Source organism: Rhinolophus hipposideros, assembly GCF_964194185.1.
Source record: "Rhinolophus hipposideros genome assembly, chromosome: 4".
NCBI lineage: Eukaryota > Metazoa > Chordata > Mammalia > Chiroptera > Rhinolophidae > Rhinolophus > Rhinolophus hipposideros.
In genome coordinates, this window is record NC_138050.1 from 30,625,722 (window position 1) to 30,639,343 (window position 13,622).

The following is a 13,622-nucleotide window of genomic DNA, read 5'->3' on the forward strand; positions in this document are numbered from 1 at the left end:
TAGAGTGCTGATCATTTCACAACAGATCCATGTGTAAAGAGAAATGGGAAGCAACCTCTGAGTACAAACAAGCATCCTGCATTTTACCTGGTTAAATTACCCACAAATGCTCTGATGAAAACAGGAGCAAAAGGATATTATGTGGCATAGTCTTCACACTAAGAGAACACACAGTAGTGGGAAGCTAATTGTGTAGTGGAAATTATCCAATGGAATAGAGGGCATGAGGATGGGCATTAAGGTGAAGCAACGTGACAAGACATCTTTGATAACTGAATTACCAACCAACAAACATATCGGTTTCTGAACATGTGAGCGATAGATGTGGAAGAGAGCTGAAACACTTAGAGCCAGAAGGGACCAAAGTATATTAGGGGGATCCAAGATGGAGAGCTAATTATCCACAATTTGTGTGAGAAAAAGAAATGACCCCAACTGCCACACATAACTTGAAATTTATTAAAAGTTTGTAGGTATTAATGTGAGTCTGACATGCCAATAGTGGTAAAGCTTTTTAGGGCAAGGATTTAAAATTTTAAGATAGTTGAATTGGGAAAGTGTTTATACCTTCTTGCAATTAACTTCTCCTTGGGAAAATTAGCTGTTTGTGAGGCAGGAATATCTTAAACTGTGTTGTTTTAGGTGAAGAGCAAATTTTAGCCCAAAGTGTATTTAGCAAGTGAGGGTTGAAAAATATTGGTGGTGGTGGGTTGAAAATATTCTCTGAGCTGACGCAGATACATCTTTTCTCCATTTGTGTGTCAAGAGAACACAGAACAAATGCATTTTCTCTTAGTTTATCTAACAAATTGGGAAAAAATACACAATTCACATAAGGATACACATTAAGAAGAAAAAATGAAGTATACTTCCAAGCAAAATTTATTAGATCTCTATTCAAGAAAAAAACACAATGACCTTTGCTTGTAAGAATTCAAAGTCAATTACCTGAAAGCCAGGTATGAATATTTTTCCTTTTAAAATCAGATACAGAGTAGAAACAGCCATTTTTTCTTAAATATGACAGGCAACAGATATTGAAGTCTTTTCTCATAAATGGCATCAAAGATAATTATTCATTTATCAGCAAAGCTGCATGCAGTTGACCTAATTTCAAACCGAAAGCCTTTCAAATATAAAGCTGGTTGTGAACTTGACAGTAATCTAGGTAGGCTACTCAAAGATGTTTCTTTACCTTCTTCCCAATGAAATCCCTCTGTAATCGATATTTATGTGCATTTCAGTTTGGCTGCTAAGATCTTTTAAGTTCATAAACTCTGCATAAATGCTATCTTACAGAATCACACTATCAAGGCGTGCTTAAGATCTGTGGGATATGTAAAGGATAACCTTTAGCTTAGTTTAAAGCAAAGGATAAAGACCAAATTAGGAAATTCCCTTGTTTTCTCAACAACTAAATAGTCTGTACAAAAAAAGAGCAAACATATGTACAAAATTCTAGAGTCTACATACATTGTGAAAAGATCAGTCGCTGTCCACAGAAGAAATGCCATAAAAAGTTTTATCTGTAAGGTGCCCAAGATCCAAATATGAACAGTTCTTATGCAAAGTCATAAGAAATACAAAGCTAGTTCTCAGGGTGTGTGTAATTCAGGCACTATTAATCACATTAAATCTCTCAGGTCCCAATATCATTCTGTAAAGTTCTACTGCAGGGCAGAAAATATAACCTGAATGATTTAACATTGTCTCTAAAAAGTGCCTAATGTACTCCGAGGAAATATTTTACACACACCAGGAAAATGAGGCTCAACATGTTCCTGTTTTCAAATGTAGCCAGGATTCTGAGTTCATAGAAGAAAAATAATTATCGTAGTAAAAATAATTGTATTGATCATAATCCTTGCTAAAACCAGCCTTAATACTTGTGATGCTTCTAAAGTACTCTATTTCTATAAAATAACATGTGGGATTCTTTTACATTTCCATAAAATGTACAACATATCGTATGGATTGTCTGTTCTCATACAATCGCAAATGTATATGTGTACACACCCTAAAAGTCTTACCTATGAATATTGCTTACAGATACTTTCAAGTGTCTATGTTAGAATAACTCTTTGCACCTCTCACTAACACTGCTTTTATTTAAATTTTATCAGATAAATAAAACACTAAGAGCTTATTGTTCATGATGCTGATTATTACATTTTAATATAAAATAGCAATGCAACTTTACAACACAATATTGTTTTTGTAGTCTAGCTAAACCTCTTATATTCTCATAATTATTACCCAAAGCTCTTACTCACTTAGTGTTTGCACTTCTAAAATGTACAAAAGAATCGCAGGAAAAGACTCCTATTTGAAAATTCACATTCAATCAACAAAATCACACTCATCCGAATTAACTTTCCTACTTTTGTTTTAGATTTTGTAATCACTGTGCATATTACAACATACAAGTGCAGGCAAACAATAGCTGAAGTACAGTTGTCATGTTGTGTAAATTAGGACACTAGGCAAACTCGTGAAAGGAAAATATACTGCCAAGCTAAGAATGTGAAAATGGACACCACAGCATTGAGTAGTAAACCATCTTCTGGTTGCCTGAAGGGAAAACATCTTCCAAAGTGGACCAGAAAGCCTCCTTGAGACACTTTCAAATATTTAACCCTTTTTAAATATAATGATTTTCTTCCTGATCCCAACATATAGACTTTTCAGTTTAGAGCAGAAAGTAGGAATATGCACGTTCACACAGAAATAAGTCTGCCAATCTCCCCAAGGCGCGGTGGCAGTTACTTTGCTGGTGGTCTGGTGGCAGGTGGAGATGGTGATGGTGGGTAACTTCTATTGGAAACCATAAGGCATGACAGAGGGAGGCCTGTGGGGATCTTTCAGGCGAGGCTATGCTGATGTGGTGCTGAAATGCAGCATAAATAGGAGGGAGAGTTATTCACAGCCTCTTGACATAGTTTCCGGGAAAAGTACCAAAGAATTTGGTTCTTCTTGAGGTTCCTGAAAATAGAAGCAATAAATGAAAGGAGGGTAAAAACAGTGAGATACCAGTGCATGTATGTGGGTTGGAAGACTATTTACATGACTTCACTAAGAGAACAAGCCCTGCAAGGTTTGGAAAAGAACATTCATTTCAAACTTCCTTTGTTAGGAAGACAAAGTAAGCAGTCTTATCTATACTGCCTGATGCATTCCGTGCCTCGTAGGCTTAAAGGCTCTGCTTCTGTCACACTGGCTTAAACAGAAAAGCTCAGCCTCTCAAACTGAAGGGAAAGACAACCCTGCTGAGTGGGTTGGTTTTTAAGTATAATGATATGTAAATTTAATAATGCTCCATCACCAAGGCTGCTAGACATGAGGCATGGAATAGGAAAAGCATTTGGGGGGGGGTGACATGTTCAAGTATGATAGTCATCTAAACAAGGGTGAGGGTGGCAGTATGATATGATGGATTGGAAAAGCACAACAGTAAGGTTTGGTTCGGTGATCAAAAGGTCTGTCATATCTCATTAAGGCGTTATTGTGAACACTGTCACTATTGCTTTATGATCTCATAGATCATGTTGAATGCCGCATGATTTGTTTACAAATAGCGCTGCCAGAGTCCTTAATAAAATATAGAAAATTTGAACAATTTACAAAGTCACTAAAGAAAAAGAAAAGATAAACCCCTCTTTGTGGATGGGGATTCTATCATTGGGTATGATTTGTAATATGAGTGAAAGCAAATGCACAATGGCCATCAGTATGATCACCTTTGATTTCAAATAACATTAATTCCTTCGAATCATTTTCTAAAAGGTGTGCTAAGTCCTTCCTTAGGATTTCCAGGTCAAATAGAGTGAACAGGATCTCTAAACTCTGTTTCTCCTTGACAGTCTGGAACTTACTGTCTAGTCTGATGACTGATTTTCCTGTGTAGGTGAGCCATTTCATTTTACCTCTAAGGGGGGAATTAATAGAAACAGAGACAAATCTGGCTGTGGTTCTTTTATTATTTCCCCACTTATTGCCTGTCTATAAATAGCCCTTATTCCCTCATCTTTTGTCTCTTCCATCTGCCTATGCCTTTATTATGTTTTTACTACCACTTTCCTCTGTGTTCTGGCATATGATACTCTTGTCTATAAATGTTCTCGCAGGAAACCTCTATTCTTCTTTGAAGATGGTTAGAATAGGATTGTCATTTAAGTGGTCAGAATGGAACTTCTCTTTACTTCTACCACACACTATAGCTAAGGTGAACCACCAGACTTTCAGGGTACCTACAACAGACTTAGTAAATTAGTGAATTGCTCACTTCACTTCATTTTCTCAAATTAGAACCTCCCTGCTGACAACTCACATTCTCCACTGAACACAGTATTAATATTTCTCTCATCTAAGGAACATTTGTTGTTGTTGTTGTTCTTAGATCTCAGTCTTTCCTGGTTGGTCTAAAGAAAACTTTTCTCAGTTGACCTGGAAATAAAACTAGCAGAAAATCACATATACCCAAAGCAGTCAGTACTAAATTACGTTAAAAATACCATTGCCTTGGGATTGAATGTATATGAATGTATGAAAGATCAAAGGCATTATGAAACAAAGAAAGCTTGACAATCACATCGAGCCATGCAAGTGAACACATTTAAAATGGTCAAATGTGTCTGAAAGGAAATGTACACATACCGACAAACCATCCATCATCACATTTTTCCATCACATCAATGACATCACTTTCTCTGAGCTCCAGCTCATCTTCATTCCTAGGAGTATAGTTATACAGAGCCTGAAACCTTAAACAGGACAAATGGATGTGTTTAAAAAAATCTTTACACCTTTGTGCAACTACAGAAGCTATACAACATTTGTTTTACTTTTAACATTTCTATTCTTTTTAACATATTCTAGTTAGGTAATATAAGAATTTGGTAAGTTTGTAAGTAGAAATATTTAGACTCTCTCGGGAATTAGATCACTATTAGCATTTCAAAACTTGCAATGAGGAATATTCAAGCAAGATTATAACATCGATGAGCTAAAACATTTAACATTTATAAGTCAGACCTGCATGTCAATTGGCCAGGCATAGATATCTATCATTTAGACATTAAATAATACTACAGAACATAAAAGAAGTGTTAAGTGCATTATTCAGCTATATAAAAACAAGGAAATACAGTTTGAGCAAGCCAAAATCAGAAGATAATTGTAGCTTGCAAGTTGAATTTTCAAGTGATTCTAAATTGAGATATACAATCTGTCTCAGACATGTCTTCTAAATCACTATGTGGGAATTACTATAAAACAGGTTTTTTTGTGTTTTTTTTTTTTTTCACCAGGAGGAATTCTTTCAAGCAGTTTAGTTTCATAGTTTGAATCAGTGTTTTCTGAGGATTTAGAGTTTGAAAATTTGATGTACTTCACCTATGAAATCAAGTGGACGTATTCTATGCTCAGTTGTCACTAAGTTAACATCAAATAGTAGATGATGGACATAAATTCCTTTCTAAAATGGGACCCTGATTAATTGTGTGTGATGTAAAAACTCTCTCTTGAAATAATTTATATATAAAAACATCACTGATAGAATGTTACCATTCCTTTCCTCTGTCTGAATTCTTTGAGAGCATATGTTTTGTTGACAATGATCAGTGACAAATTCAGACATTAAATTTATGGTAATAAAGTAGCTGGTATTTTAATGCCTATCAACATGGACTGGCATTTGGAAAGTGAAGGCACAGATTCTAGCAGCTGAGGAGACCAGGAAGCAGGGGACATGCAGTTAAGATGAACACTTCATAGCACTACTAAAATATTACCAATACTGTGAGGGGGGTGTTTAAAAAAAATCAATGAATTTTTTTCTACTGGTCTTCATCACAGTTAAGTAATTCTGCCAATGTAAGAAAATAAGAACCACATTTCAGGGCACTTTGGGTTCTTTAAAGCCAACTTTAAAAAGTGGATAATACATATACTGCTCAAGAACAGGAATGATTTATCTGTACTTACTTCATTCAGTCAGAAAATCATATTTTTGTAGAACAAAACTGTTCTATCACTTGAACTCAAACATTATGTCATAAATCAGGGACATAACTCCACTGGCTTTCCTCTCTGTCAGTGAATTTTTTGAAATTGGGAGACCTGCATGAATTTGGCTTCGGTGGGTGGTGTCTGGGAAAGAGTTGGTAAGATGTGGTGCCTAACATTCTCCTAGAAAACATTATCTTCCCTGGCGTGGTACCAAACGCTGACTTTCCAACACTAGAGAGTTCTTCCCCTGTTAATATTTTGTTCTCCTAGTAAATCTTTTCAGCCACTTGTCCTCTTTTGAGATTGGGTCTCTGAGGTCTTCTGTTGAGTGATGATTCTGATTGTGGGGAAGGAGAGAGAAAGGTAGCCAGAATCTCAGAACAGTGTGAAAAAAGACCGAGAGGTATTCAATACCAACGTTACTTAGGTTGGATGTTTGCATGGGGCCAGCTGTGGGTTGGAGTAGTCAAATTATTTTGTAGATTGCTTTAAGGATTTAACTTCGAAGTGTGAAAGGATGTCATTTTTTATATAGCCCTGGGGAAAGTTGATTTCAGCATAGTTCCTTTTCCTATTTCACATTTGAGAGAGACCGTCATTCATTCCTGGGCTGCTAATTCAATGGATACACATCATATTCTCTAACTGAGCTTTTCAGGCTTTGCTTTTACCCAGGCACGTCTCCAACCACTTATGGATACAGGCCTATTTAAGGCCACAAACCCCAGCTGCTTGAAGAATCTCAAGGTCCCAAGGGCAAAAAAATCCATAATTGGCATGACCTCCTACTTCACTTTGGTATGACAAAAGCCAGCATACTTGTCCAAATGTACTTACCATTCTGGTTTGGTTAGACCACAGAAAAATAACTAAATATGTATATATTGTTTGAAATTGGGAGTTTCATGGAAACATAAACAAACCTTCCGGAAATCCTCCTGCCTCTGTTGGCTTTCAAAATCAGTGTGGCATGACAGGAAATGCAGTTGGATTACAATTAAAAAATGCTGTTTTGAAAGATGTGTTGGTGAGATGAATGATGGTGGTGGGTTCAGGATGCCTCAAAAGCAAATTTGTCTTTAAATAGGATATGCCCAGCTAAACTTGAACCTTTCTCTATAACTTGCAACTTTTTCTATAACATATTTTACCACAATTCTGAATTCTAGTGACATTATAACATCCCCATTTTCACTCAAACTCCATTTTTTTAAATGAAAGAGATTAAGTGACACCCCATTATCTCACTAATTAGGGTAGTAATCAAATAGAAATTTAATAAAGAATGTTTATAATGCCCGAAACAGGACTTTGAAAATGTGCCTTCTCCCATTTGTGAACGCTGTGGTTTCATAAACATTCAATGACCACGATTGGAAGTATTCACTCCATATTACATAAAACACTGAACATAACATACCTATGAATTCATGAAATCCTTAAGAGTTGCTAATGTGATGTGTTGATAATGGAGTAAACCTCAACAGCCCTGGAATTCATTTTTTGTGATGTCATCCTATCATTGTTTGTATAAATGAGAACATAAACAAACCAAAACTTTAGAATGACAGGTTATATTTTTTAAAATTTCCAGTTAAATGATATTTTAAATAATTCTTATTTCCAACCTCTTCTTTTCATAGTCTTTTTCTTAACAAGAAAACCTTCTGGCTGTGCTCGGTGAGAGCCAGTCTCAGGTGGAGATGGTACCTGAAGAGCATGCTTTTAGCTAAGTGCCAGGTCTGTGAGAAGTGAGGAGGGAATGGATGGTGATGAAGATAGCAGGCCACACTCCAGGCCCTGCCGACTTGCTCTGTCCAAGTGTGCAGAGCTTGGGCGGTGGGCTGAAGGCTTACTATGTGTGCTCAGGTCTGCCTGACAAGGTTCAGTTCTGTAAATGCTCCTTCCCAGAGGTCGAGCTACTGAGTCACAGAATAGGCAGGAGCCAATAGGAGATAGATCATCTCTGAACATCTCTCATGGGCAAAATGGAGCAGAAAAAGACACACAAAACATGGGAGTGTTAAAGACAATGTCTAACACCTTCAGGTTGATTTGATTTGCGTATCAGCAAGGATAGGGAATTTGAAAGTGTGGAAAGGCATTTAACTGAATGACAGTGAATGTTTTAATACTGCCATTTTCAAAGACCCTTCTCAGAATGTAACTTTGGAATGACATCACTAATTTATGACGTTAGGTCTCCTGCTCTCCAAATATGTGCAAAAACAATGTGTGAGTGCTTTAAAGCTGTAGTTCTTAGAATCTACATGGTGAGTAGCACAGAGAGGGAGGCAGATTCACAAGTCTTAGGAGTCACTGTGGTATTGGAAGTTCGCCCTAGGGCACAAAACAAAGTCTTCTCTGCAAAATCATGGGTTTCTTTTTATAATTAGCTTCTGTTCTCCATTATGAAAGATGGAGACTATTGCAATTGCTCTTTAAGAGGTTTCATGTTAGTTACTTTGATCTCTTTCACTCACAAAATTGTACCGTCCTCTATTTTGGGACATCAGTCGTCCATTCTGTGGGCCAAGGTTAGTCTTGAATTTAGAAGATAAGAAGAATACTTACGGTTCCCCCCCACCTTGAATGTTTTCATGAGTAAACACAGGACGCTGTGGCTGAAATGAAATGATTTTCAATGTAATCAATGTTTAAACTGGTACTAATTAAAAGATAATTTGGATAATGGCATGGTACTTTTCTTGACATTTAATATTTCCTGTTGTAAAAAACCAAGAGGAAGAAAAAAACCAAATAAAGGGTTTCTGTAGGATTAATAATTAATATTTCGAAGAGTGCTTTAAATTAATTCAAAATAACCAAGGTTCAAATGTTTTGAACATATCTATAATCTAGTCTGCTCAAGCTTTAAGGAAAAGTCAGGGTTTAGTCCCATTGATTTTTCAAAGGCCAGGAATATGGCAAGAACATAAGACACCAAACCACTATAACAGGAAGTCTGGACACCTTCATACAGCCTTATCCTTCAGCGTTTTCTCAAACAAGCAGAAAATAAACCACATTGAGTTTAACAGCAAAGTATCCGCATTCACTCTAATATACTATTCCTTCACAGACAACATTTTCACATACAGTACAGATGAAAATACTGCTAGGCAGACATCCCATGCTACATTTGAATTAACACTCTCTGTTCTTAGTGTGGTGAAAACATGCTATATTTAAAAGGAAAAACAGAGAACTTTAAATAAATGCAACAAACGGAGAACTTTAAATAAATGCAACAAACAATATCCAGGTAACATGTAACATTTTACCTTAGAAGAGAAATATTGGTAGAAATTCCCAGTGCACTGAACTCTCAAAAGAGTTTCTTTTCTTTTTAAACTAAGCATCAAGACCAGTATCTGTAATAGATACTTATAATATTGGAAATGACAAGCCTTAGCATCCCACATAGCCACATAAAAATTGCAATGAATGAAAGCTAACACATTTGTTGAATACGTAAAGTCAATGTTGTTTATAGTGACTACCTAAATGTTACCTTTAAGGGGAAAAAAATTACAGTTCATTCACAAAGTATTTCAAAAGGATTCTCTTTTAAATGATGGATACACGGTGAAATGAGACAGAGTTTGCTTGGCAATTATAAAAGTGACTCCTGGATGACTACTGAATTGGTTATTAGATCCATGTCCTTAGACATCAGGGCTAATCCCTGGTTCCCAGAGTTATGAGTGGATTACTGAAAGGCTAGGAATTTCCCCTGCAAATTGTCCACAGAAACCCCACTGGTCAAAGAATGGATAGGAGAACTCTGGGGTTCCTTTGAATCTACCAGTCTATAATCTGCTCCCTTCCTAAGTTCTTTATCCACTCCCTTCCCATCCAAGCTATCTAGCACAAGAAGACTAGTTACTTACATTACCAAAACTTTAAGCTTTGACTATATTAATTGGAAATGTTTACTAACCGTATTCTTAACAATTTCACTCAATAGTCTGTGCAAAAAATACATAAACTTGAGACTAAAGAATGAATAAAAGTGATTGGACATATGTATGACTTAAGAGAGTACAATACTTCTATAAATCAATATAAAATTACTAACAATGTATCTATTATTCAAATTATTAAAATACTATTTTAAAAATTATTAAGACAACCATTTTCAGCCATTTAAGGTCATTTAATTCAACATATTAAGTCAATTTAAATATTTGAAAGGAAGCAAATATAAGTTATTTATAAGTCTATATGTTCTTACATTTCTTCAAGTTCTCATCTAATCATATATGTATAACTTTTATGCAGAAATAAGATGTGTACATATTAATTTCTATTATATTTTATAATAATTTTCCAGACTTTCTCAGTCTTCCTTTTCATTTTAAATCACTGCAGAATAATACTCCCTCACTTGTGTGTGTGTGTGTGTGTGTGTGTGTGTGTGTCTATGTATATACATATTTTGTTGTTGTTCTCTTAACCATTTTTCTCTTTTGTTTTGAAGTTAAGATTGGCCTAGCCTTTTGTAATCATCATAAATAATGCTATAAACATTTTATACAAAGAACCATTCTTCTTTTGAACCATTCCTTCGAACATATTTCTAAGAGTAAAATTTCTGACCAAAAATTACTCAGTCAAGCCACATAATATTGAAAATGCTCATATTAGTCAATCAGAAATACTGTATATAAAAATGTAACTTAAACAAATAAAAAATGCCATATTTCAAATCATATACCAACATAGGTTCTGTTGTCTCACAAAAACAATCATAGCACCATTGCCAGTGCATAATAAAGTAATAAATAAGAAATATTATTTGTTCTTGTCTTAAGAGAAAATATTTTGTAAAATATTGTGCTCTAAAAATGGCATGCCTATTTCCACATGTTTAAATCGTTCTGATATTTTAAAGTTGAGTAAAATTTGACTTTTATGTCATGGCACCCGGGGCTTGCTCAAAGCAATTTCATTGCTCCCTTATGCTAACATCTGAATACTACTTTAAAAATCAGATTGTTCATTAATATAAAACAACCTACTTTTAAAATTGGTATAACACATTTTTGTTATTGTCATTACAATTTTATTAGTCTAATTCCTTCAATTCAGCTCATCCATAAAACATTTAAATGAACCATCCCTTTGAGAATTATGAAAACTGGGCTATTGCCAGAAGTATGTGGCTCCCTTAATTCCATAGGCCTCTACCTCTCAAGAATTTGTGTTCCTGAGTGTGCTGGCCAGAAACGTCCTTGCTTTCACCCATCTTTCCCAATAAGTCTTTTTCTTCTGTGTTTTAATTAAAAGGATTCTCCCTCCCCTTTTCTTCTGAATCATCAGATTTCTATACTGTTCACATATTCAGGCCAGGATTTATCACAGTTTTTATTAGCAGCGAAGTTGCATATCTACAATAATAGTGAGATTTAGAACTTTTCTAAGGTTACCTTTAACAGGAATCATTGCCATGTGAATGTATACCTAGAAACCAATTGTGATGAAAGATGACATTACAGTATTTGAGTTAATTTATTTTAAAAGTATTTGGTCAACTGAGGACTAAGTAGCATTAATAGATATTTATGAGGGCACATCTTTGTCTTTCTGGTGTTAGCATTGACTATATATAACCTTGGGTACGCACCTAAGCTTCCTCATTTCTAAAATCAAGGATTTGGACGGGATGATGATTAAGATCTTGCTGTCCCCCTCAGGGAATCCATAAAGGAATCCACATTTCCACAAACATATTTCCTCTGATGTGTATAGATGCCATCGTCTACCTTACCCATTCATCAGAGAACTATGACAGTTGACATTCACCAATTAATTCTCAAGTGTCTCAGTGATGTGAAAACACAAACAGTAATCATTCAACTTCATTTTCAAGGTCAGTAAACTAAAACCCAAAGATAATTTCTTAATATCACAACTAAGTAAAAAGAAGAAACAGATTTATAATTTTGACTTGCACTCTTTATTGCATAAAGATTACTATGATGGCATAGATGGTCTTTATTTTGTCCTTTTGGCACCTGTTTATGTTTTATGTGGATATGAAAGCAAATTATCTTAGGTGACTATATTTTGTCTTTCCCCCTGATGTTAATTTTAACTGCAGGCACAAACCTTGAGGAAAAGGTCGGTAAGATTTTTGCACTCTATTGCCACCTAATGGTAAGTAGTGCAGTGACATGCTAAGATTTCATGCCTCTGGACAGCTCTCACCTTCAGCCTGGATTCATTTGGAAAGGATATTTTAAAGACCACAGAACGATGTGGAATAGATATTCATCTCTTTTTCTGACCGTGTTTTTCCCTTCCCACATTTTAAATTCTCGGGAAAAGATCAGTTTTTAGGCACCAGTATTTTTGGTCTATGTTCATTTATATTTTAACTATCTGCTCAGGCATTTCTATTACTCATAACTTCTTACCAGTTTTGTGATAAATATAGAACCGTATACATTTACCACATTCAGAGAGGCTCAAATGAACTGTGAATTTATGAACGTGGTTTTCAAGTTAACATTACAGACAGCGTGCTGGAAATTTTGGGTGAGAGTTATATCATGCTTATATTATCTTGACTAGTCTTAAGAGTACAATAAAATTAGAAAACCCAGTGAGGTGTCATGCTGTTCTCATGGAAGCCTAAATAGTTAACGTCTTTCTGGGCAACATAACAATCTTTTGTTTTTCCTCTTTTAGTGTGGCTACTTTTTAATGTTGTCAAGGTGGGTAGAAATGAGACAGGTTTTAAACACACGCTAATTTTCAAAGCCAGAACCAAATCACAAACCACTGATCATAAAGGAAGCTGGTTTGCAATATCCTAAAATCTCTGATATCAGTAAAATATATACCTCCCTAGCACAGATGGTGAGATACAGTCTGTCCAAAACCCATCTATTTGTCTGTGCAGAGGCATTTCTGGAGGATTAGCTGTATCTAGTATTAGGTAGATTCTTAAATATTTCGTATTTTATTTTACATTTACATTTATTTATAAATAAATTCTTAAATAAGGATTGACTGCTACTTTAAGTACTAATATGGAAAAATCTTTGAAAGAGTTATAAGCAGTTCTAGAGTTCTTAAGTCAATTTTTTCCCCCCAGAAAATGTTAGTCGTAGTACTTGCCAACCACAATTAGATGAACTTCTAATAACAGTAACATGTTTATGCTTATAGGCTTATTTTTCCTTCTTATATTACGAAAGTAAAACACAACTTTGTATAAACACAAATTTAAAGAATATGGAATATTTATAGTCCACATAAACACATATATGAGTACATAATGTAAAAATCTGGCAAAGAAAAAAACTTAAAGTGACCCAAAGCATACTATCTGATTGACCCATAAGACATTTGTGGATGGGCAATATAAATTGTGGAAAAAGCTTTCTTTTTTGTTTTGGCTCTGGAAGGCCCTCTGTGGGGGTTAAGAATCTCTTTAAATCAACATTCCTCTTTTTCTATGGCAACACAGATCTCTGCCACAGAAACAAAATGAGGTCTTTTTATGCAATAAGAATGAAGTCTCTTTAAACACAGAGAAGTATCTGCATTTTTAAAAAGCGGAAAAGGAAATCTTCCCTGCAATCAAGCCCTTCAAAACTTGCAGA

The 13,622-nt window shown here is 35.2% G+C and overlaps 1 protein-coding gene across 44 annotated transcripts in view; it reads right to left on the reverse strand.

Annotated features, from left to right (window-relative positions):
* Positions 1 to 859: 859 nt before the first annotated feature.
* SORBS2 (sorbin and SH3 domain containing 2) overlaps positions 860 to 13,622 on the reverse strand; it is a 200,903-nt gene continuing 188,140 nt past the window's right edge. For 42 of the 44 annotated variants that reach the window (XM_081045425.1, XM_081045411.1, XM_081045407.1 and 39 more), the window contains 3 exons: positions 8,581 to 8,630; positions 4,654 to 4,760; positions 860 to 2,982 (listed from right to left, as the gene is read on the reverse strand). In XM_081045425.1, the coding sequence (XP_080901551.1) occupies positions 2,921 to 2,982; positions 4,654 to 4,760; positions 8,581 to 8,630 (219 nt within the window). In that variant the 3' untranslated portion in view covers positions 860 to 2,920. The remainder of the gene's footprint in view (positions 2,983 to 4,653; positions 4,761 to 8,580; positions 8,631 to 13,622) is intronic. The other 2 variants (XM_081045436.1, XM_081045435.1) reach the window with 1 other exon arrangement.